At 44.9% G+C, this 24,106-nt stretch overlaps 2 protein-coding genes and 1 non-coding gene across 3 annotated transcripts, besides 31 other annotated features; all 3 read left to right on the forward strand.

Moving 5' to 3' along the window:
- Nucleotides 1–2,183: 2,183 nt before the first annotated feature.
- Nucleotides 2,184–2,238: a tandem repeat.
- Nucleotides 2,239–2,343: 105 nt separating this feature from the next.
- Nucleotides 2,344–2,643: a mobile genetic element.
- Nucleotides 2,644–2,870: 227 nt separating this feature from the next.
- Nucleotides 2,871–3,026: a dispersed repeat.
- A 5,803-nt stretch (nt 3,027–8,829) lies between these two features.
- Nucleotides 8,830–8,989: a mobile genetic element.
- Nucleotides 8,990–10,466: 1,477 nt separating this feature from the next.
- Nucleotides 10,467–10,491: a tandem repeat.
- Nucleotides 10,492–15,603: 5,112 nt separating this feature from the next.
- Nucleotides 15,604–15,608: a direct repeat.
- Nucleotides 15,609–15,801: a long terminal repeat.
- Nucleotides 15,609–21,847: a mobile genetic element.
- Nucleotides 15,609–23,231: a mobile genetic element.
- On the forward strand, nt 15,881–16,450 carry EKO05_0010551 (uncharacterized protein; the record flags this gene model as incomplete). Its single annotated transcript, XM_038943509.2, has 1 exon — nt 15,881–16,450. The coding sequence occupies one exon, from the start codon at nt 15,881–15,883 to the stop codon at nt 16,448–16,450; it is 570 nt and encodes a 189-aa protein (XP_038793511.2).
- EKO05_0010552 (uncharacterized protein) lies at nt 17,434–18,804 on the forward strand (the record flags this gene model as incomplete). Its single annotated transcript, XM_059637784.1, has 1 exon — nt 17,434–18,804. One exon carries the CDS (start codon nt 17,434–17,436, stop codon nt 18,802–18,804), a length of 1,371 nt encoding a protein of 456 aa, XP_059493767.1.
- Nucleotides 17,507–18,714: a mobile genetic element.
- Nucleotides 17,921–18,690: a mobile genetic element.
- Nucleotides 17,921–18,717: a mobile genetic element.
- Nucleotides 17,963–18,684: a mobile genetic element.
- Nucleotides 17,975–18,720: a mobile genetic element.
- Nucleotides 18,026–18,714: a mobile genetic element.
- Nucleotides 18,032–18,684: a mobile genetic element.
- Nucleotides 18,032–18,720: a mobile genetic element.
- Nucleotides 18,038–18,684: a mobile genetic element.
- Nucleotides 18,047–18,693: a mobile genetic element.
- Nucleotides 18,839–19,032: a mobile genetic element.
- Nucleotides 19,037–19,317: a mobile genetic element.
- Nucleotides 19,082–19,311: a mobile genetic element.
- Nucleotides 19,889–20,451: a mobile genetic element.
- Nucleotides 19,892–20,451: a mobile genetic element.
- Nucleotides 19,904–20,451: a mobile genetic element.
- Nucleotides 19,934–20,451: a mobile genetic element.
- Nucleotides 19,955–20,361: a mobile genetic element.
- Nucleotides 21,848–23,234: a mobile genetic element.
- Nucleotides 22,184–22,203: a tandem repeat.
- Nucleotides 23,039–23,231: a long terminal repeat.
- Nucleotides 23,232–23,236: a direct repeat.
- Nucleotides 23,237–24,004: 768 nt separating this feature from the next.
- EKO05_20t1 lies at nt 24,005–24,092 on the forward strand. Its single transcript has one exon. It is a non-coding gene; the product is annotated as a tRNA-Gly (tRNA).
- The last annotated feature ends 14 nt before the right edge of the window (nt 24,093–24,106 follow it).

Below are 24,106 nucleotides of genomic sequence, written 5' to 3' on the forward strand. Positions count from 1 at the left end.
GTTTCTGTTATTTTCCTGAGATGACTGCTATTAAACTGAGACTTGAGATGCGCACTAGTTAACAGACTTAACTACAGCCTACCATGGTTGCTCTTATGCCAAAGCTCGCTTGCCTCGCAGTCAACCTGGGGTTCCAAACAGATAAGGCAGTATTATTAGCTAACAAGGATTCTAATCTTCTGGTAGCTGAACAATTCCTCCGATCCTCTATACCAGATTTAACAGTTAACATATTAAAGCATGTTGTTTACATTAAACGTGTGCTGGCAGAGATAAGGGCAAGTTCTGATTATCTACCAACTACTATGTGCTCCGAATTCACTGCAAACTAACCTCTCCTGAAGGAACGTCGTTGTGGTCGCCCCTTTAAACAAGACCACATCTAGGACTGTAAGACTCTCTTTGTTCCTCTGCTCTATGCAAAAGTAGAGTTAGGTGCAGAATTCTCGTCGCTATACGCAAAAGCTGATATCTTTAAAGCCTTTTTTAAACACTGCATGCCCCTAGAAGACAATGTAAGATGGCTTATATTCCTTCACAGCCACAATGCTAAATAGAAAAAAGGTTGTGCGTAATTTGTTAAGCACCTGGATTTGAGAAACAGAGCGTAGAACGACGGCACATGCTATTAGACAACAACCTTGGGCCATTAATACTATAGATGATCTTTAGCAAGATAATAAGTCTAAGTTACGTCCTTAAATGGGGTTGGCATTACCTTAAGAGGCTCCTCTGCAGCGGGAAACTATAAGCGTCTAAGCGGATTGCTCTTAATGCAGTGACCATGAGACACTAAAAGCTAAAGTTAAGCAGCTTTGGAGTACACTAATAATAAAGGACATTAAGATACAAAGAATTCAAGATAAGATTGAGGAAATAGCTGTTGACAATGATGCGTTTTTTGGGGATTACTGTAACGAGGACGTTGGAGTTAGGTACAACAAGCTAAAGCACAACTACAATAAGCTTGAATCAACGATGGCTCAGCTCAAAATATCTATGGATTCAGAGATTAAATCTTTACAAAGCAGTGTGGATGCTCTAACTAGAGACTGAGACGAGTTACAGAGCAAGTACACAGAGCTACAACACAAGTATGTTACCTATTAGTTGATAGCAGTGCAGCGCAGAAACGCACTGGAATCAGACCTTGCCAAAACTAAGAAGGATCTGATTGATTCCTAAGCGGAACGCCAAAATTCTTAGGAAGGTTATGTTACATCTCTAGCTAAGCAAAGAAATTGCATAGCGGAACTGGAGAAGCAAGCAGTTAACCTGACCTTACAGCTATCTGCAGTATAAGACCTTTACAACAGCAACACAGAAGCCTTAGAACGCCATCGCAGGCTCTGTTTCCCTTTTCTAACATCAGCAGCCGAACGTACAGGAACAGAACTTATGTTTTAATCTAACATTTAATACATTATAAAACAACGCAAAATCTCCGCTAAACATTTTACAGTGCGAGAACTCCTCTTTGATAAGGAAGGACTCAGAGTTAGGAGTTGTCTGTTCCAACTAGAGAAAACAAGAATCCAGGTTAAAGAGTTTCTGGCCTGGCTCTGTCCCTCTGAGCGCTATGTCTTTAACTGCTGTGTTAAACTTCTAGGTAGCTATGTAGACTTCTATATGATACCTGCTGCAGATGCAGAGACTTTGATTTCCGCCAGCGGTGAGGGAGTACAGATTTTCTGTAGGTTAAAAGAGTGTTTCTACCTAACTAACTTCCCTTAGAGGTACAGGAACGGCACAGCCTTTAGTATTCCCCTAGGGGGGAAACGACCTTGAGGAACTGTAGGTGGTCTAAAACCAAAGCGCCATACTTCTATTAGGCGGAGGCTCCCTTTAGAAGGCGTAAATTATCCCATACTAGATGTGGTCACTAAGCTGTACCAATCTGTAGTGAATGAGAGTTCTAGGGAGGTCTATAAGGCATCGCCAAGTCACGCAGATGTGCAGAGAAGGGACGAGATAATAGAAGATGGCAAGACTTCACCTGTGACAATACCTACAGATTCAGCGACAAGAGCCAGGACTACTTATAGAAGTGCATTGAATGCAGTAACCTATAAAGATATGTTGTAATTTAGAGATAAAATTGTAATTGCAACAACTATAGAATTGAGGTAACGTCCATCCCTGCGTAACGCAAATTATGCTATACCACAAATTCTAAGGGGTACCTTTACTTTAATTTTTTAGACTTTTATATATATATTATTACTATACTAAACTATATAAGAGTAATATTTTATAACTTTTTCTAGGAATATAGTTCTCTACTTATATAAAAATTAAATAGTTTTTGTCCTATATACTCTTATCTAAGAAGAATTCTTCTCAAGTACTAGATATACTATTACTATTAGAATATTTAAACTAAAGCTGTATTACTTCTTATACTCTTAGATAACCTTATTAAAGTCTAGTAAGCTGTAAAGAGTGTACAAGGCGATTACAAGGGAGGATAGGGTTAAAGAGGATAGCAGGTGTATTGAGGTACGTAGTATGTAGTAACAAGACTAATTGCTGGAGTATTAGCAATAACCTCCGACACCTTTATATAGTCTGGGCTGGCTAGCCCCATAGTAGCTTGCCAAGACTGGCAGAGGTACCTCTGGGCCCAGCGCCTGACATAAGCCTTTAATAGGGCTAAGAAGTTAATACTAGCTTTAAGGCTAATACGGTGCTTAAATTTATACATAATTACCACCCTACTTAGTACTTCTTTAGAAAGTACCTTCTATATATAGCTAGCTTAGTATAGACTACAGGGCTATATATTATTACCAAACATAATTTTTAGTATATTATTATCTATACTAAGCTTAAAGCTAAAATATACTATTGCTAATGTTAGGCTCTTAGCCTTAGACTCTCAGCCTTAGGCATGTGGCGCGTCCACCTCTAACCTGTTTTAGCAAGCCTTAGGGCAAATAAGTACTGTTCTGGCCGCTGTCTCACTATCAAAGTGAGCATTGTTACCTTTTTGAGGATGCTTGGCACGGTGGGCAGAGCTGTGGCCTTGACAGCTAATCTTATTAGCTAAAACTTAGCTTATAAAATATATTAGTATTAGTTTTACTATTAATAACATAAGGGCCCTGTCTATATACTAGGGTGATTAGGTACTTAGTAGTTGAGGCACAGGATGAAATCTTTAAATTTCAGGTCACGTGATGTAGCGCAAGGAGCGAGAGGAAAGGGCTTTGCTATGAACAGCGTGATGATATCTTGCAATCAGATTAATTCCCTTTAATTTAAACAAATCCCTTTGAGATATAACAAAGCTCTATTTTGACCTTTTGCCCTAGGAGCGGAGACGGCAGGGATTTGGCATTTAAGTTGAAAATAGTCCAAGCAAGCCATGTCGTGATATCTTGCAAATGACGAGAAAAGCAAACATAGAGAGAAACATCGAATACAGAATATTTTCCTTAATAGCTCATTAAAGAGCGCAGGTCTGAAAGTCTGCGCGTTTAAGTCGCAACGTCTGCTTCTATGTTCTTATTGTACTGTGACTTTTGTAATGCAGCAGTTGCCACAACGAGCGTAACTACATGATGGACAAGTATTAGTTCTATAAGGGATTGAGGGTTCACCGTAGTCACACTTTCGATCTGGTGAGTCTACTAGATTGTTTAAAGTGTTTAAGCCTAATTCTTACGCATTGCTACACATAAGTGTGTTTCTTCTTTGTAGTCTGCTGTGGAGCATCTGTTTAGCAAAAGCCTGTGAATTTTGGGTACACGACTGTTAGGAGCAATGCACTTACTGGCATTGCGAACGTGACTAGTGCACATTTACTGATAATGAAATTCTGCAGAAGGAATAATTAAACGCTTACAATTGATGACGATGATTTCCTGTGGGAAGTCTCATATGGGCTTCTACGCTGTTGCTAGCAAGGTTCTCGCCTTTTAATACGTACTTGAACAGCCATTAGAGGCAGCAGCTGGGTTCCGCCAAGCAAGGAAAAACAAACAATCCTGTTGAGACAGACAGAGATCCGCGCAAGAATCTATGCCTATTCTAATTTTGGCGCGAGGCGGTAAAGGGTGATTGCAAAATATCCCTATCTTAGCTTTGCTTACTGTGCATGTTGCACAATTGGCTTCTGGTTTGTGCACATTAAAATTGACTTATTGTACAGGAGTTCCTGTCTTGCTTATTAGAGATTTATTCGCCTTAGCACTAGCCTGTCCACTCGTAATCTTGTGCTCTGGGGATTTGGAAACTTTCTCTTGTTGAGCTATTGTTTGTCAACGCTGACTGGTGCGCTGTTGCAATCTGGATTACAGAATCTGCTGTGTTAGAATTGTTTGTAGGAAAATGTAACATGAGTGTGAAAAATTCTTTCCTTTGTGCAACAGTAGCAGAAGTTCTTGCTAGTATAATCCTTTGCAGCTCTGCTGCATATACTATTAACGTTGTGTTAGATCTTATGTCCACTGCCTGCGTCTGCTGTGTGAGTAAGCACACTGCTGCTAATCCTATCTTGCCTTTAATGCTGTTGCCATCTGTGTAGATGTTGAGGTTGACTTTCTTTGCGTACTCTCTACTGTGTCTATCTTGCGCCTTCTCAGCAGTCGTGTCGATGTGTTGTCGGGCCTCGTCTCTAGGGTGGAGTGAGGAAGCATGGGATCTGCTCTTGCGTGCTGAAGCTTTAGCTGCGCCTCTGCTCTATATTGTTGTGAATCTTCTGGCATGAGTTAATGTGTTTCTTGTGTTTGACCAGACTGAGCAGGCGTACATTGTTTGTGGGAGCGCAGTGCCTTTGTACAGCGTGCGCAAACTGATAATTCTGCGTAGTAAATGTCTTGGTTGCCTGTTGTCTAATCTCTTCTATGTGCTTCCTATAGTACAGCTTAGATTCTATAGTCAGCCCTAGGTACCTGCAGGTTGCCGTAGGCTTAATCTTGCCCTATAACGTCTGGATTAGTCTTGTGGTATTGATTTGTCTTTGCGTTCTTGTGAAGTCTGGTAGCTGGAACTTGGTACTTCTTAGAATTTGCGGTATAGCATAATTTGCGTTATGTAGGGATAGACGTTAAAGATGTGAACTCTAAATTATTCTGTCTATTAGGACTGATCAGGTAGAAACGCTTTAGGCATAAGATATCCTAATTATCACTAGTGGTATCTACAGCTAGTGCCTGAATGGGAATTCTTGGTGAACGCATTATAACAGAACATAAATACACTATAAGTAAAGCTAAAGATTGAGATTAATGTCTATGGGATCAAACTGGGCTCTTGTTTGTCTAGCCTTGTACTGTTGTGATCCTTAGCGAAGCTCTCTGTACTGATCCCCACAACATGGCCATTAAGGCTTCGGCCCATGCAGCAAATTTGCATTTCCACTCTTCAGTATCTTCGATATCTGAGACTATAGTCTTTATTTTCTTCTTTAGAATGGTGTTCTTACTTAGAGACCATTAGCTTGCACAGGGATCAGTAGAGTTGCTACAAGCAAACGCAGAACCTACTCTTAAAGGTCCTTTACAGCAAGCTCTAAAGCTTGAAGTTGTTCTTCCTGTGTTTGACGGTCTTGTGCTAATGTAGCCTGCTGGCGATCCATTATATTAGATAAAGTTAGAGACATAGTTAATAAGGCGTCTGTGTGGCAGATAAGGGAAAGGTTGTTTGCGGTAGACATGCAGGGTAGTTAGGTGTTCTGAATGCATTAAAGCATTAAGTAGTTAATGTCCTTATATTAAAGTCAGATGCGCTAACCTTGTATACATTTAATCTCTAACTATTAAAACTGTTTTCTAGAATTTAGGCTGCAGAACTTGTGAAAACAGTTGCCTCTATTAAGACACATCTTTAATGTATACTGTTTCTTCTGCCTTGTCTACCCTCCTACACTGTATAACACTTAAGAGTTACCAATTCTACATATAGGCAAAGGCATTCTGGATCTTTGCGTTTGTTATTTACAAATTTGTGCTGTTATTATTAAGGAATGTTTTTTCTGTTATCCGTTTTACAACTTACTGGTCTTGCAAACTTTGATTGGGAAGATCTGTCCTTGTTGAATAGCTTATCCAAAAAATTGATGAGCTGTTTTAATCCGCTCCACAGCTCGGCTTTACTCAGCCCAAATACCTTGTTATGCTTTCTTTGTCCATTAATGTAATCTAATTGTCGTTTTTCTGCTGGTAAGACGTGGCCTTCTATGCAATCTAGTAGGATGAGACCTAAATCAGTGAGATCTGGGTTCTGCGAAGCATCATCGCAAGCTTTTGCAACATGGAAATTAGCTACTAAATGTCAGCTATTGCATATCTATTGAGCTAGAATTACTACTTACATATAAGTACTTTGATTTCTGGCGTTGTGATACGGATTGATTTTGTATTGATGTGATTATGGATGATCCCGTGCTGCTTGAGATGAGAGAGCCCATCAAATACCTGAAATTAGAGATTAAAAAGATCTAGAGACGCTTAACTTACTGATCAAGCAACAAAATGCAACTGAGGTTTATTAAGGCGTAGATGCACGTGAAGTATCTTAGCTATAGTAAATCGGCAGTATTCTATTGCAATGAAATGATACTTGTTCTCCGCGTATAAGTGAATAAGTTTCGCAATATTATGGTGACTGATCCTGCACAAAAAGTTAATTTCTGCCTGCCCTGTAAGATTCTTGAGTCGCTTTATTATGATAAGGCCTTTTTGTCCACGTTGCGCTTGTACAATCTACTTTGTTTTATCCTAGGTGAAGGTGCCCAACGTGACTATTGGACCTAGCCGTTCCACAGGGGAATGCTGGAAGAGCTCCTTCTTAGGCAAAATGGTGTTATTATCTGAGATGATCGAAGAGGTTAGAGACAGTCTAGTTGGCTTTGGAGGCGGGTGCGATGGCGTGTCCAATGTTATAGAAGATTTAACTGGCACTGAGCAGCAAGTTGCAGCAGCTGTCTCTAATATAGATTAAATGCGCGCTTGCTCTTTTAGAAGAGCAGATACAGTAGGAACTGAGAGTCTCCCTGGATTTAAGACCTGCTGAGGGCGTGGTATGCGGTTGCTGTGAGGCTTGATAGGGTTTCCCATTATTTGGTGAGATTTAACTGTGGATTGCAACCTTGCACTGGTCTTTGTTTATAGCTTTCCTTAAAAAGACTGTAAATGCCTAAAATTATCCGTGTCTATGTGACGGAGAATGTGGAAACTGGAATTAAGAACTTAAAATTGGCCTATGCTATGTCTACGCTTTAATTGTTATTAAAGTTTGCATTCCTAAGTTTAAGAAAGCATTTGGATTTGGTTATCCTTCTAGAAAGAATACAATAAATACAAATTATTTGTTGGCCTTTCTATTAGAGGCGTGCAGCAAAGATTATTAATTTTTATTAACATGCCTTGTCTCTTTGCACCACTCTGACCAAAGCGGCCAAATACAGATACTATCTCTAAACCCTTAAAGATAGGAACACCAACAGCTATACCTGCTTCGCTGTTGAGCTTTACACCTGGATTAGTGTGCACCCCCTCAGTATTTGTGAAGGTTAAAAATAATGATCAACTGCATATTGCTGATATCGCCGCGCAGCCAGCCGTCGAGCCTCCTGCAACTTTAATGCATAAAGGCACTGTGGTTGCAGTAGCCGATACGACAGGCACTAGAGATTTTGAAATTGTTTATTCCTTACTTAATAATTCAAGCCTAAACTGCTGGCCATCTGAGGTTTATAATCGAAAAAGCACTATGTGGTTGTTGCCGCCGCAATTAAATTAGTCCTTGGCAATTGCTACACTGTTACAGTCGGAAATTTAATTATATAATACTACTTAAGAGATGTTGCATACAACTGAACAGCGTTGACTAGAAGCTGTTTAGAGAAGTAATTAATTTGTAAACGATGCTTAAGGATGGGCTGCTGCGTACAACAACCTCTCTACAGCTCTAGGGAAGTGCGCAGAGGAGTATTCTCGTGTAGCAGCTAACAATGTTACTTTGAGAAACTAAATGCAATCCATTAAAGTAAGCACTTGAAAGCGCCTTTGGACTAAACTAACAATGAGCAGAATGATCCATACAATGCAACGTTTGGCTTAGAGGAACAAATTTGTATCCTACAAAGTTGTGAATTAGAGTCCTAAGCGGCCTAAGCAGCCCAAGCACTGTCTAGGACTTTGCGCATGAGCGGATAGAGCGGCGATTCATCCTATTGTAAGCCGTGCTATGGTTTGGAATGCTTAGAAGGTCCTTATTTGCTAGAAGTTTAATCTGTAGTTGGCGTAATTTCAAGATATATATGAATCCCCAAATGAAACACTATTAGACAGCTTTTAGAAAACTGCCCCCCTTGATTTTTTACTAAGTATTAGAGATTGGTGTTCTTCTCTTGCGGACATTGAATAAGCTTTCCTAGTCTGGAGAGTTGCTGTACTGATATCTGTCTAACTGTACATTGAACAATTGTATTCTACGCCAGCTTAGAGGCGGAAAATAATGTTAACAAAACACTAGGTAAGCTGGAATGCACTGGAACATATCCTAAAGACCTTTTACACCCCAGTCTCTGATTTTTACTTAAGCCTTGCAACAAGTAGTTTTTATCTTTGCAGAACTGATTAGATCTTGAGGTGCGAGATAAATAGATGTGTAGCATAGTGTTTGTGTGGCCACGTTTAGTAAGAGACATACTTACTATGTATCTTCACCTTAGGCTATTTCTAGCTTTTAGATCACATAAAATTGATATATTGATATGACAGGACTCTAATAAGGGAAGGTCCTATAATCTTAAAATATAGATTGATGAGACTTTACAATCAGCAGAAGCGATCTAAAATAGTGATGAAGTACGTCATCTATTGTGGCGGCGTAACTAGCCGCTGTAGGGAACAATGGAAAGACTGCGCTGTATTGCTGTCTAGCTAGGAGAGTGCAATATATACCTGTCCCGAGACCAACTAAGCTAGGGCCGTCTGCCGTGGGTAGACGGTCCGATTGACACCCAATTGATACCGCAACATCTATCTTCCTTTGTTGAAGAGAGTTACAGAGTTCTTTGACGTTCTTCTTAAAATGCTGACGTAGATGGGGATTCTGGAAGAGGTGGGTACGATATATCACCAGAGTTGCTAATTAGCCACTCCTAGTTATATAGCGGAGGAAGCTCTGGCGAGCATGCAGTAGATCGCAAAATTCTGACAAGGTCTTTCCTTGAGCCTCTATCTCTAATGATTATTGTTTTGATTTGCTGTAAGATTCGTTCTATGGACGCGTGCAAACGAGCGAGCGGATTGACTGCCTAAGATGTTTTAATGGTGTGTTGGACTTTGTTGCAATTACAGACAGTGATAGTGAGACACATGATCTCAACTTAAAGTGGGCAAGCAATTCAGCAAATTGTATTAAACTTGAATAGAGATTGTGGATTATATATTGTTAGAGCACAGGGCAATATTTGTCTGGCTCTGGGTTTCTAAATATGAAAACCTAAAACCTAATGTATAATTATGCATTTGCCTTTATATGCAAGTTAATCTTAGGCAGAAATCCTGTGTTCATTTCTCTACAATCGCAGCTGTTTTACTAGATTCTGCCATTTAAAGGATTGTAGCAGATACTTGGACACGGTGAAAGGCTTAAGAATTGGCCAATCGCATTTTCACGTGACATCTAACTTGGCTTGCGCAATTTGAGGCTTTGAAGCACTTCTACAGTACGCATACGTTTTGAGATGCTTGCCTGATTGATAGGGGTCTATTGAAAACGGGTCTCAGTATGAACGTCTGCCCTAGCATACACCAGCAAAGGCATGACGTTATTTGCTCCTGCAACTGCAGCAAGATAAAGAGTAGTATTTCCGTGATTGTCTTTGGCGTTTACATCTGCACCTGTTCTTATTAACAGAGACACTAGTTTAGCCCTGTTTCGCCCAGCTGCATAGTGCAATGGCGTTAATAAGCATGCGTCTGCTGGAGAAGTAGTTAACTGAGATTCTTGCAGTCTCCGCAGTAAGGGTTTGACAAAGTTGGCTTGGCCAGATCTACAGATATAATGTAGCATTGTAACCCTATACTTGTCAGCGCGTATAACGTCCATAGCAGGGTCTGCTAAAAGTTATGAAAATGTTTAAAGTTGTCCCTGCATAACAGCCTATTCTAAGATTGATCTAGAGGCTCTATAGTTATACTAAAATGACACTTCTTGCAGGCCCTTAGTTAATTTGTAGCTGCTATAATGCTCTTGCTCTCTTGTAAGTCTTGTTAGCTGTCTGTTTGCATGTGCGTAGAGTGTAGAGCAGGCTCTTCTAACATTTAGAACGTCTCTCGGCAGCAGTACTATAAATATGATCTTAAGTAACTTAGCTGGAAGGGCAGTTAATTGCATTGTGATATTTTGTAGACATGAATATTACGGCATTTAATGCGATTTTAAGTGGCAGCCTATTAACAGAAGCTTTAATGGCAGTATTTTAGTTTGATATCTTAAAATTGACACTTAAAAAAAAAAAAAAAAAAAAAAAAACTCTATTGTAATTTAATAGTGATACAACAGCTTGAAGAGTGCAGTGTATGGGTAATAATAAAATCTATGTTTTTTAACGTTGTGGTCCTTCCAGGAGGTTATGGAGAAGACTAATAACGAAGTTGCTATGCAACTTTCCTGTACTTTCGCTAAATCTGTTAAACTTTAGGAATACTGTCTCTAAGCTTAATAGGTTTACGAGTAGGTTTCTGTTGGCCTCTAGACTAAACAGCTGCTTGGTAAGGTTACAATCTATATGTAAGATCCTCCTATTATAATTGTTGTATGTTGATATATAAGTTTGTACGTAGATCTGTAGAAGAGTGTTAAGAAAGGGAATCTAACTAGGTAAATGATTTGGCATTGTACCAGCGAGGTAAGGAGCACATAGGACCCACCGAGAAAAATCCGCAATTTGCTTGGCAATTAAGGTGTCGAATTGTGCGTGAAGCTCTGTTAGATTAAGATCGTCCGGCACAAAGCCATGTTCTGGACTCTTGCGATAGTTGCGTACCAGGGTTGGACGACCGTTTAAATGAATTAAAGAATCTGAAACAACTATAAAAAGGTAGAAATGCTGTTTGCAAACTGGGGTACAAAGCTCTAGGTTTCTGAGCCTGTCTTAAAGTTTGTTAATGTCTAAACTGAGGATTCTGACTGTAAGACCGGCATTGGCCATCTAAGATATAATAGACGAGTCCTTAAAGACGTTATTAATAAGTTGGAGGTACCTCTTGTGCTCCTATTGTGAAAGCTTGCACCTAACAGCTTTTGCAAACATTAAGATCTTAGATAGACGGAGCAGAGAGAGCAAAATTCTGCGAAAAGGCTTAATGCAGACAAAGAGATCTTGGACTTGTGTTATAACGTTATAAGATTCATTTAGAGGACTTAGGTAGTTAGCAGGTAAACGATATTTCTGTACAATGACACGTGGTCCGTGCAATAAGTTACTACTCTAGCACTGGGATTCTAAAAACGGTTTTGGACACTCAGCATTTTCGAATAAGACGAACTTGAGTGTGGACTTATCTTTCAGTCTTTTAATCTACGAATACTCTTTTAAGTCTCAAAAAAACCAAGAACATGACTCTAGGGCCAGGTGACCTAAACATATGCTAGAAGTAAAATAGTCTTTCTATATCAGCCTTTAAGTGGCTTATACTAGTTAATGTTAATGGATAAGTAGGACTAAGTATCCTAATTTTCCCTAGGATTGCTTTCTAGAGTACATCTTGTAACTGTTTCCGCTTCCTACTTTGCTTGAGAAGGAAAGCTACATTTGTCATACTTGTCAGTGTAGCAGGGTGATCAGCACTAAGAGTACCGCGAAGACCTCGCAATGCCTGTCTACCTAGCTTACTAGCTTCTCTGGTGTTTCCCTGTTGCTGCAGTACCAGAGCGAGATTTACAGCGCTCTTCTACGTATCAACGTGCTGCTTTCCTAGAACCTTTTTGCTTCCTTCCAGCGCTTGTTGACCTAGGGTTTCTGCCTCTTTATATAAACCCTGATAGTACAGTAAGAGCGCCAGGTTACTGAAACTAGTGAGTGTTGAAGGGTGTTGTCGTCTGAGGGTTTTCTGGAAGCCTTTAAGAGCGCGCCTGTTTATAAGCTCCGCTTCTTTATATTTGCCCTGGCTTGTTAATATTCCTGCTGTTATTTCAGCTGTTACTAGGGTTAGTTCGTTATTAGGGCCAAGCGCTCCTTCTCTCAGCCTGAGTGCTTTAAAGACGAGGGTCTGAGCCTCTTCATGATCTCCTTGTCTCTAAAGATACCATGCAGTGTTTGTTAAGATTTGCCCCTAGGCTGCTGAAATATTAACAGTAAACTGGTAAAGGCATCTCTTCTGATACAACGACTGAACAAAGGGGAGTAGATGCTCGCAGTGCCCCTAATTTTTAAATTCTCCTGTTAGGTATATCTTTGCTAAGAGCTGTATAACATGCTTATATTAATTGTATGTTACTGCATTAGCGTACTGAGTAATGTTTCCTTTATATAAATCTGAATAAATGTCCCTCTGTTCTGGCAGACTGACTTTGTGATACATAGTTGAATATACAGGGCGTTGTTTGTTTTTCTAGAAAAGGTATTAAACTCTTTGCAAAGCTACCCTAACAGTGTCTAGCATAGCGAAGGTGATTGACAAGACTTAGGGCTCACTAAGATAGCTTTGAACTCGATGTTTGCCACTATTTGCCTTAGAAACGGCTTGAGCTGAGTTAAGTGTGCGTTTAGATGTGCGCGCTATTTAGTAATTCTAATAAACATCCTTACAGAGCTTTTTGTTTTTTAATTTCTACAAACAATATCTAAAGACCCAGCATTAAGCTCTTCTAATAATGCAAGATAGCTTCTTATAATATTAAAACACTATTAGCAGGTCCTAACTGTACACATATATCAATTCTCTAAAAAAATTCCTGCTAAATTATGCGTGCTTACTTTGCTAAACCTCTAATACATTCATACTCTCGTGGTCTGACACAGCTTGAAGGCATTTATTTAGTTCTTTTTAAGACGCACGCTCAGCACTGCTCTTGCTGCTTAAGGCTTTCTAATGGCATCCTGCCATCTTCTTGCAGACAGGGTTAGGCACTTGTTTCCCTGATCTTCTTGTGTTTCTATAAAGACAGGAACGGCATTATTTTCAGCACCGAAAATGAGCTAGAGCGTCTAGTTAGGGTAGAATTGCAAAGTTATAGGACTACTGTAGCAGCACTACTAGATCTCTAGTACTATTAATATGATGAAACACGTTTAGGAGGCAATATAAAGGTAGCAGAGGCAAGGCTTTGTAGATAAGAAGATGCTGGTCACTTAAGTCGTGATCTTTAGCAAGGCCCAAAGCACTGAAATGGGGGGTACAGAGTCACATTTGCAGTACTAAGGTGCTAATAGGTGGGACAGTAGCGGTGATCATCAGGGATAATAGCAACAGGAATAGGTTGAGTTTCTGGATCTGGTTGATTGACTAGGAAAATATAATATCCCAGGCTTCCTTGTCTATATCTATTCTTGCGATTCTAGTTCTTCTGAAATGGTGACTCCGACTCCGCACATCTGGATGTAGTGCCTCTTCTGGAGATGAGCCCGTAGGCGATCCTTGGATCCAGCTGTCACACTACAGCCCTTGGCCGGGCATTTCTGGTGACCTTCTACCTTTTTCTTCATGTGCACACTATTAATATGAGTTTTTAGATGCTAAGGATCTGTGAAACGTCTCTCTTTATAGATCAAACCGGCTCCATATGGACAGCGACCCTTAGAGATAACCAGGTTCCGCTACAGTATCACACCGTAGATTCTGTTATGTTCTAGGTTAAGGTCTAGACACATGTGGCCCCTAATTAGACAGTTGTTAATAAACATAGCGCATTGCACGCAGAAGGTTACAGAGTATATAATCTGGTGACACTCTAACACATGCCTTACGCAGTAACAGTGGTTCTTTAAATTCCCTTTGCTGTACAACTTCCTAAAGCAGTAAGGGCACCTGCGGTTCTCTTGTGGTGACAAAACAGGGTCTGGATACTAGGCTCGGTATGGTTTGGGGCTGGCAAGGCCTACTAAAGGCTTGACGCACTCTCTAAGAGAAGCAGTCTTGGCAGTCTACAGAGTTTCTAAGACGCGCGCATAAAGAGGACTGTACTTCAGCATCTGTTTAAAGACTGCTAAAGATTGCGGGAGCTGGAGAAGTGATACAGATCCTTAATTGTTGCAATCTTGTGCGTCTAAGTCTAATATACTTTTAGAAGGCATATGCATCTTTCTAACGCTTGCGTTATACTTGTTGCGCGCCATAATGTGCTGTAGCTTTCTAGCTTTTAGGTATATTACTCTATCCGTAGGTAGTTGCATGCTAGATTTGGCTTTCTCTAAAGCGCTCTTAGAGACAACGCTACCTATGCCTATTTGCGTTCCTGACAGCTTAGGGGCGCTGAAGTTACAAGTGACAGTAATGCTCTAAGTGAATTGTGTATGTAAGGCGTCTTTAGGTTTTCTGTAGGCTATACTCTAGCTATTAACGCTAATAATTGGCGCTGCATAAGCATGCCAGACGCGGTCGCCCTTGTGGCCTAGGGCTTCTTTAGTGCTTTTAGAGCTCGCAGTAGCTAAAGTAGACATGTTAGATCCTTTGCAATAAGTTGTCTGTATCTCTTACCTTCTATGTTGTTAGCAACACCTTGTCTGAATAAATAAGCTGTGACAGGTTCCGTATAGCCCGCATCTAGGCAGACCTGTTCTAGCATTGAATTGACAGACATAGCACTCCAGATCTCTTAGGGATGGGTTTGCCTACTAGGCTTTATCTTACAAAGGATAGGCACGTCTTTTATCTCCGCTTTTATCGCAAAAACCTTAGAGCCAGCTGTGGGTGGAACCTAGCGGTTGTTGAGACTTTCTAGGGAGACGTTGTCTACAAAGATATCATCTGCTAATGCAAGGGCTAAGAACTTTCTCACAGGGCACCTAAAGCGCTCTCTTAGGTTTGTCTCCTCTTTTAACGTGATTGTTTTACTATGCAAGGTCAGTTACACAGGTATTGTTGCTTCTAACAATACTTATATCTTGCTTGCATTATCCCTGTTGAACTTGTAGTTCTGTAGTTTAATCTTGATTTCGTACGTAAGCTCACTCCTTCTCCTAACAAGGCTGAATGTAACATCGCTGTAGTGCACACCTTCGTTAGAACCGCGGTAAGTTGACAACTTAGTGAATTCCCTAGTTCAAAGACCCCAGATGCAGGTAACATGAAGCCAGAACGAGAACTGCACTATTATTTGTGGAGAGGCGTAGGTTCGCTCGCTACAGTTCTAGAGGTAGAATAGTATTTTATTAGCATTGGGGGCGTATGCTATAGCTTGGGTTCTTAAAGAAGTTAAGGCACCCTTAGATTTAAGGGTGGTATTAATAAACTAAATTAGAAATTAGTGATGGTTAGTTGTATGTTCTGTCTACTTAGGACTTTACCTCTTTTATGTCCGCAAACTCTTTCCTAGACCAAATTCTGTCTGTTTCTTGTGTATTCTGTCTCGCAATCTGGTAGAACTCCTTCCTAAGCGTCTGAATTGTGATCTTGTTTCTGTTAATTCTGCCTTTCCTAGTATGTACCTGTCACGGGTGTTCTCCCTACAACAGGGGATACCTCGGACAGACCCCGGGCCAAGCCCGGAGACCCACCGACCAGTATATAATATCCACACACCTGAAGACTCATCCATTAAGGATTCGTCTTATCTCTCAATATCACCTATTATTTCATCCCATATCGCTCTGCTCTATTGCCTGCCTACAGTGCCCTTACAATTCGAATCCTTCATACTTCCTCTCGGAACAGGCAGCCAATTGGCAGCAGAGAGACGGGAAAAAACTCAGCCATCAGCAATGGCTGGAGGACAACGCAACCTCCGCTCAACCACTAGCGACGTGGAGGAGTTGCCCCCTCGCGACGACCTCGGTCAGGAGCCAGATGCGCAACGCCGCGACGACGCGCCCAGGGTATCGCCGGCACCCATGGAGCCACCGCTCAACCCTCACATCAGGGGCGGGTCAGCCACCACGGCGGCAGGCATCGCGACGCCAGACGTCCCAACGCCACGCGTCACACAAATGGAGTCGCTACAGGCTTCCATCCCGTTGTTGCTGGAGGCACTCAACGAGGCAGAATTGTCCGGCGCCCCCGAACGAGAAATTAAAATCCGGCAGCGGCAATTCAACCGGGTAGTGGAGACCCTGCAGCGGACGCACGTCGGACCCACGCCGGGTAGCCACCGCCCAGCGTTCGACGAGGCAGGCAAGATAATGCGAGTCCTCAACAACGTCCAACCTAAGCCAAAACTTGGGACGGATAACAAGCCTCCATCGACCCAGCAGGTGGACCAGTGGATTAAGGACATAGACACGGCGTTCCAGTACGCTCAAGTAGTCGAAGACTCCGTGACCCGCACCTATTAGATTATAGGCACTATCCACTATAGTGTCCATTGAGAATTGATCCAACAACGTATCAACAAGGGATCAATCCGAACCTGGGCTAACCTCCGCGCAGAGGAGGAGCAGCTTGTACAAGACCCAGTCTTCACTCGGTACGAGAACTACGATAAGTACTTCAACTATGAGTGGAAGGCCGACGATTCCGTCAACACCTTCCTAATAAAGTTGAACAAGCGGGAGTCTCTACTGCCCCGCAACTTCGCTAAGTTTGACGACGGCACGGATGACTATAAGTTCAAGATAGCGTTTGTATGGAGCCTTACTCCCCACAAACTCCGACGTGAGATCCAGCGCAATGGCAGCCTGGAACACATCACTGAGTGGATAGAGTTTGAACGGGCCCTCCGTAACGCAGAGACCGCAACAGTCCCCTTGAACTCAAGCCTCCGGGCTGAAGGCAGCGGTCGAAACAAAAGACCTCACTCTTCTCCTAATAGGGGAGGATTTAAAAGGCACCACAGCCAGGCCTCGACCCCCTCCGGGAGCGACGCCGGAAAGCAGCCGGGAGACTCCCGGCCAGCAACCAATAACGCTAATTTGTCAGGCGGCAAGGGGTCCCATAGGGGCAATTACCACCAACAATCTAATAGGGGTGGTTATCATCAGCAACGGGGCCATTAGAGAGGCCGCGGAGGTGGCAACCAACAGTCCAGTGGAAGCAACCAGGGAAATGGGAAGCCCTAGTCGCCAACCTTTCCCACCTACGACTGGGGCCGGAAACCAAAGGGAAGCAGACCCGCATAGCGGTCACTGTCCAGCTAATTAACTCTAAGGGCAACCCTAAAACTCTCCGGGCCCTGTACGACTCAGGCTCGGAACTAAACCTCATCGCCGCACAGGTAGCCATAGACCTAGGACTCAACCTGGCAGGGACTGACCAGCGACCGAACGCGGTAGTCCTAGACGATACAAAGCTGTCGTTGATTAAGCAGTACCAGTTAACGATGGTCTGCCACGACAGCAAGGGAACACCCAAAACAGTTAGGCCAACCAAATTCTGGTCTACACTATTTGTCGGGTACGACCTAGTATTGGGGTATCCATGGCTGGCTGAGGCAGACCCATGTATCCGTTTCTCCACAGGAACCTACGAGTGGTTCACTGACGACGTCGAGAGAGTCCAGCTGGTGACCGCCGAACAATTGTTCAGTGATCTGGAGCCAGGCGAGCAGCCATACCTGCTACAGCCCGAGAGTCTGGGCATGGGTGGTCCAGCGGACGTCCATCGGACGGACGCCGGACAGACGCCGGACGCGCCCCTCGCCGAATGGTCAAGGATTATGGCAGTGGGAATCGACGGCGGCCCCATCCCAGAAGATGACGCCCCAGATATAGAGGAGCTTAAGTATGTGCCAGAGCACCTCCATCACAAGTGGTTTGCCTTCAGCAAACGGCAGACGAGTGTGTTGGCACCACACCGGGAGTATGATCACTCCATAGATATCAAGGCTGGTGCCAAGGTTCCTAACCTCCCGATCTATAACCTGTCCCGCCGAGAGCTGGATATACTCCGGGAATACCTCGAGGCGGCACAGGAGAAGGGCTGGATCCGCCCAAGCAAGTCGCCGGCGGGAGCCCCCATCCTGTTCGTCCCCAAACCTGATGGTACTATGAGACTGTGCGTCGATTACTGGGGATTAAACAAGATAACCATCAAGAACCGGTATCCTATCCCACTGGTGAGCGAAATGATGGATCGACTGTCGAAAGCGAAGGTCTTCACTAAGCTAGATCTACGTGACGCCTATCACAGGCTCCAGATCAAGGAGGGCGATGAGTGGAAGACCGCGTTCAAGACGCGATACGGTCATTTCGAATACCTGGTTATGCCGTTCGGGCTGGCCAACGCACTAGCCACGTTCCAATCCTATATCCACCAAGCCCTGGGAGGCTTACTGGATAGGATCTGCGTGGTGTACCTGGACGACATCCTTATCTATTCCCAGAACGAGGAGGACCACGACAAGCACGTCAAGGAGGTCCTAGATCGTCTGGTTGAGTGGGGGATGTTCGCGAAGGCAAGCAAATGCGTCTTCTCCAGTAAATCAGTAGAGTTTCTAGGATTCGTTATTACCCCAGACGGTGTGGTAATAGACCCTAAGAGGGTCCGTACTATCACCAAATGGCCCAAACCATCCAGTTATAAGGATATTCAAGTGTTCTTAGGCTTTGCCAACTTTTATCGGCGATTTATATTCAACTATTTAGGAATTGTCTGGCCGCTCATCGACCATATGACGGCCGCCCAGCGCCCGGAGGAGGACCGGGGGGTCCCCGGTCAAGAAGAGGGGGGGGCGAAACCGAAGAAGAGTTAGAAGGGACCAACAAAATGGTATAAACTATAGCACTGGCCAGAGGAAGCTTGCACGGCGTTCCTTACAATCAGGGAGAAGTTCACAGGGGCCCCAGTGCTTCAGCACTTTGACCCGAACAAGCCTATTATTGTCCTTACCGACGCGTCAGATTTCGCCATGGCAGCCATCCTGTTGCAACCCCAAACGTCCGACCTGGCCACAGAGCTTCACTGGAAGCCTGTGGCGTATTAGAGCCGGAAGTTCACGGGCCCATCCATCAGATGGCACACCCACGATAAAGAACTGTCCGCAATCGTCGAAGCCTTTAGGCAATGGAGACACTATCTCAAACACGCCCCGGCAACAATCAGAGTACTCTCAGATCACAACAACCTGAGGTACTTCATGACAACAAAGGAGCTCTCTCCTAAACAAGCCCGATGGGCGGAGGAGCTGGCAAGATTCGACTTTGAAGTCGAATACAAGCCGGGACCTGAAAACGCGGCGGACGGCCCATTGAGGCGTCCAGATTACGCACAAGGTCTCAAGGTTAGAGAACAGCAGGCCCTGCGGGACGCCATGCTACCCACCTTACAACAGAAGCTTCAGATCTGGACAATTCGCAAGTCCAGGGCTTAACACGATGCACAGGCAACATCTGGGCTTAACGTGCCCGTGGCAGACCCAGCAGGGGTCCGGCAACCACCCGAAGTCGTCCCTGAGGAATTCTACCGGCATCAGGTCGGCCATAGAGATTCGTCTCCCACGGATCCCGATCCTCCATCCATTAACCAAAGTCAGGATCGGCCCGTTACCGAAGCCAGGGGACCGAACTTTGACGTCGCAGAAGCTCTCCTTCGTAGCCTAGACGGCAGAGTCAGTGCCCCTACAAACCTTGCGAACGAAGCCGCGCAAGGAGATTCCGCTTTTGCCCTAGATACACCAGCAATCCTAGCGGATTTCGTCAAGCAGGTCCAGCAACGGGACGTACTATACCCCGGAAAGCTGTCGCTAACGACCGGGACAGATGGCGGAGCGAAGAAGGCACAACACCACTGGGAGGTTGACCCCAGTGGGACCTTACGCAGGAGTGGGAAAGTTTAGATTCCTAATAATATCACTCTGCGCCACACTATCCTATTAAGGAATCACGATGACCCTATAGGAGGTCACTACGGCGTAGATAAGACCGCCGAAGTACTTAAGAAGAAGTACCATTGGCCAGGGCTGATGAAGGACGTACATCACTACATCCGAAGGTGTCCCACGTGCCAACTCCACAAAATCAGGAGGCACAAGCTGTGGGGCTTACTCACACCACTTCCAGTCCCTGATACTGCCTGGCGGCACTTCTCCCTTGACTTTGTGACAGACCTACCGAAGTCAATAGACGCTAAGGGGAACGAGTACGACGCTATACTGGTCCTTATAGACCAGTTTAGTAAGTACGTCCGGTACCTACCCTGTACCAAGACAATCACTGCCCAGCGCCTGGCCGAACTGTTGATGGAACAGAGCTTCTTGAAGCAAGGACCACCAGATACGCTGCTGTCAGATCGAGGTTCAGTGTTCACCAGCCAATTTTGGTCTGATATTTGCTACCACCTGACGATTGACCACCGGCTCAGTACGGCGTTCCATCCCCAGACGGACGGGCAAACGGAGCGTTAGAATCAGGAGTTAGAGACGTACTTACGCATATACATGAACTACCAACAGGATAACTAGGTAGACCTCCTGCCATATGCCAAGTACGCCTACAACTCCAAAGCTCACTCCGCACATGGAGAATCTCCCATTAAGGTCGCCTTTAGCACTGACCCTAAGGGATTTGACGGGATGCCTAATAAGCACTGGCTCCGAAAGCCCCCAGCTGTCTAGGACAAAGACGGAACCACGCCAGAGCTGCGTAGGCAGGTCGCCGGACGCTTAGAGCGCTGGCACGACATGTAGAGAACAGCAAAAGAGGCCTTAGAGTACACACAAAAGGGCAACGCCCGGTGGTACAATACGAAGAGGTCAGAACAACACTTCGCCGAGGGGGACTCAGTCCTCCTGCGGGCCAAGAACCTGATGACGAGCCGTCCTTCAAAGAAGTTTGACGCTCGCTACCTTGGACCATTTGTAGTACTCAGGAAGATAGGAAAGCTGGCGTACAGGCTGAAGCTCCCCCTATCGATAGACAGAGTGCACCCGGTGTTCAATGTATCATTACTTAAGCGCTGGAGGGAACCCCTGGAGAACAGCGGGTTTCAGCCAGGTCCTATCAGTATACCGGAAGATATTCTGCCTGGCGACAGGTATAAGGTCGAAGGTATACTGTCACACCGAGACACTGTAGCCTAAGGAAGGGAGTACAGAGTCAAGTGGCTGGGTTGGCCCAACGAAGAGGCAACCTGGGAACCACTTGACCATCTCGACCACTGCGATGAGATCCTTCAGGATTATCACCAAAGCGTTCGCGCGGGTGATCCATCGGCGGGTGACCGGGCAGTGCCTGGGGAACTAACGCTACCAAAGCGTAAGAGAGGACGTCCTAAGAAGTCCGCCTCCTAAAAAGGATATCCTTCTAACCCAGCCGAGAAGTGAGGATGGACGCTCCCAGAATAAGTGCAGCTGGTGGCCGAAGGAGGCCCGGCGTCTATCCGATACATCACTGGCAAGAATGGCACGTTCAAGTTAGAAGAGAAGATCAATTGCAAGGTTCATCAAAAGTCACTATAGAAGTGGAGAGTCTTCACGACTACTACCACACTAGGCAGAAGGACCGCCACGACCCGCACTCGGGCTCATTTCGAAGGAGGGGCTACGGCGTCGACGGCCACCCGGAGTGAGCTTCGTGGGCGACGCAGATATCCTCTCGAAGGCGGCAGTGGGAGCCTGGGCGGACGACGGCAGGTCAGTACCATAGTAGTACCAGCGCTTCTCCGCCTCGTTCGCACGACCCGTCTTCTGGAAGTGCTCTTCGAGCACGGCATCGATGACCACGTTGTTGGGCAGCTTCGCGCCGACCGTACCGACCGCAGCCTACTCATGTCAGCCTCAAGAAAAGAGGGGAGGAAAACAACGACCCGACCTCTGACCGCTCTCTCACCTGGGCGCAATTCACGCGCAAACAAACAAAAGTTTGCCTGCACCTAGGTAACACTTCCACCGACAATTGGATATTGTCCAATAATCTCACCCGAGATTCACGTTGCAAACACAAACACGCTGGAGCCGGACCACGCTGCGCGAGAGTTCAGGCAAGGCGTCAGGCATGGCAAGGCTGACAGCTCACTGTCACAGGCCGGCATGCGGAGGAGATCCCCCGTGAATGAGCGAATCCCGCAGACCAGTTCGCGCAGGAACAGGCTGCAGGAGCCGCTGGCGATCCTCTCGCGGACGTCACCGGTTGGGGACTCACTCACTCACCACTCAGGCCCCAGGGATTTCGATCCCTGGCACAAGGCACCCAACCACCTAGGGGGTCGCGGAGAGTATAAACAAAAACGTCCACACGCAGGGCAGACCCCGGCCCAGTGCCAGTCGCCACTCGCGAGACGCAGGGAGCGGATAGCCCCTACACGTCTGACGAACGACAGTCACGCTCCCCACGGGTTTCAGAGCCAAGGGACGCTTCGGCGTTGACCTTTGTGACGTCCAACAGTCACGCTCCCCACGGGTTTCAGAGCCAAGGGACGCTTCGGCGTTGACCTTTGTGACGTCCAACAGTCACGCTCCCCACGGGTTTCAGAGCCAAGGAACGCTTTGGCGTTGACCTTCGTGACGTCTAACAGTCACGCTCCCCACGGGTTAAGCCAAAGGCCGCTTCGGCGATTGACCTTTGTGACGTCGGGTTCGAGCCACTGCTCACCCATCAAGCCATGGAGCTGACAATTGCGGACTTGACCTGGGTTGAGACTCCGGCAAACAAGGAAGCGTTGCAACGACGGCGTAGCTGGCGTCTATAGGATTGCTCTTAACAGCTACCCAGCCTCACTTAATGCAGGAAAACCTGGTCGCCCGGCAACACAGCGGTGCCGCCCCAGTAGGGCACCGAGGAAGCGTCGTAACAACGGTGTAGCTGGCATCTGTAGGATTGCTCTTAAAACAGCTACCTAGCCTCACTTGATGCTAGATAGTCACCCCAGGCCACACCACATTTCTCCTGCCTAAGTTTTTCCCTCCACAGGAGGTTTTTCTAGAGCTTAATAATGGCGCTGGGGATTCCCCAAAACGGTTCGGGACGAACCTTCAGAAGGGGGGGGGCTATTGTCACGGGTGTTCTCCCTACAACAGGGGATACCTCGGACAGACCCCGGGCCAAGCCCGGAGACCTACCGACCAGTATATAATATCCACACACCTGAAGACTCATCTATCAAGGATTCGTCTTATCTCTCAATATCACCTATTATTTCATCCCATATCGCTCTGCTCTATTGCCTGCCTACAGTGCCCTTACAGTACCCTCTACTACAGGTAAGCTTTAATAATATTTAGGGGCACATCTGTGTTAAGAGCTTGATATGTCTCGCAGTTAGGAGATTTAAGAACGCTGCCAGCAAATCTAATATTGTTAGTTACTACTATTAGGACGTTTAACATTTTCTTACTGCTTCTAAAGTTTAAGAAGCTGGTTAACACTATCTTTTTTGTAAACTTTGCACCCTTGCTTCACAACTGTGCTATCACCACTGGCCAAAGCTATGATATTGTTGAGGTCCTTAAAATCTATAATAGTAGCATTGCTATACTAGCAGGTTTTAGTAGCAAAAATGAAATAGTAAGGAAGAACTGAGTGTAAACTCTAGTGTGAGCGCGTGGGGATACGCAAGACCTAGGAGAGCAACAGGCAGTGCTGCATTATCCTGTCTTAGTTGTATGCAGCTAGCAAATAACTGCTCTTATAGTGTGCATTACAGGGTTCGTTCACTACTATTAGCTGTTTTAGGATCTTACTTATGGGTTTCCAAAAATCAGTTTTAGCAATTATCTTCCCTATGCTAAGCTAAGCTAGGAGGAGACACTTTGGTAATAGGAGATTATCTAATAGCGCTGATACTGTCTGGAAACCAATATTACTGCCAAAGGACTTTATTTCTGTCACCTGACTTGACCCTCTGCGACAGGCAAAAAAGTGAGCGAGCACAACAGATATTGCAATTAGAGTTATCTTTTACATTTTCTAGAAAAGATTTATCATAGTTTACTAAAGAAATGACCAGATGTTGTTTCCGCATTGGTGGTTTAGTGGTAAAATTAGCCGTTGCCATCCCTCACAGGACAGTTTCGGCTAGCCCCGGGTTCGATTCCCGGCCGATGCATTTTGCCATTCTCG

Source organism: Ascochyta rabiei, chromosome 20 (assembly GCF_004011695.2).
Source record: "Ascochyta rabiei chromosome 20, complete sequence".
Taxonomy (NCBI): Eukaryota; Fungi; Ascomycota; class Dothideomycetes; order Pleosporales; family Didymellaceae; genus Ascochyta; species Ascochyta rabiei.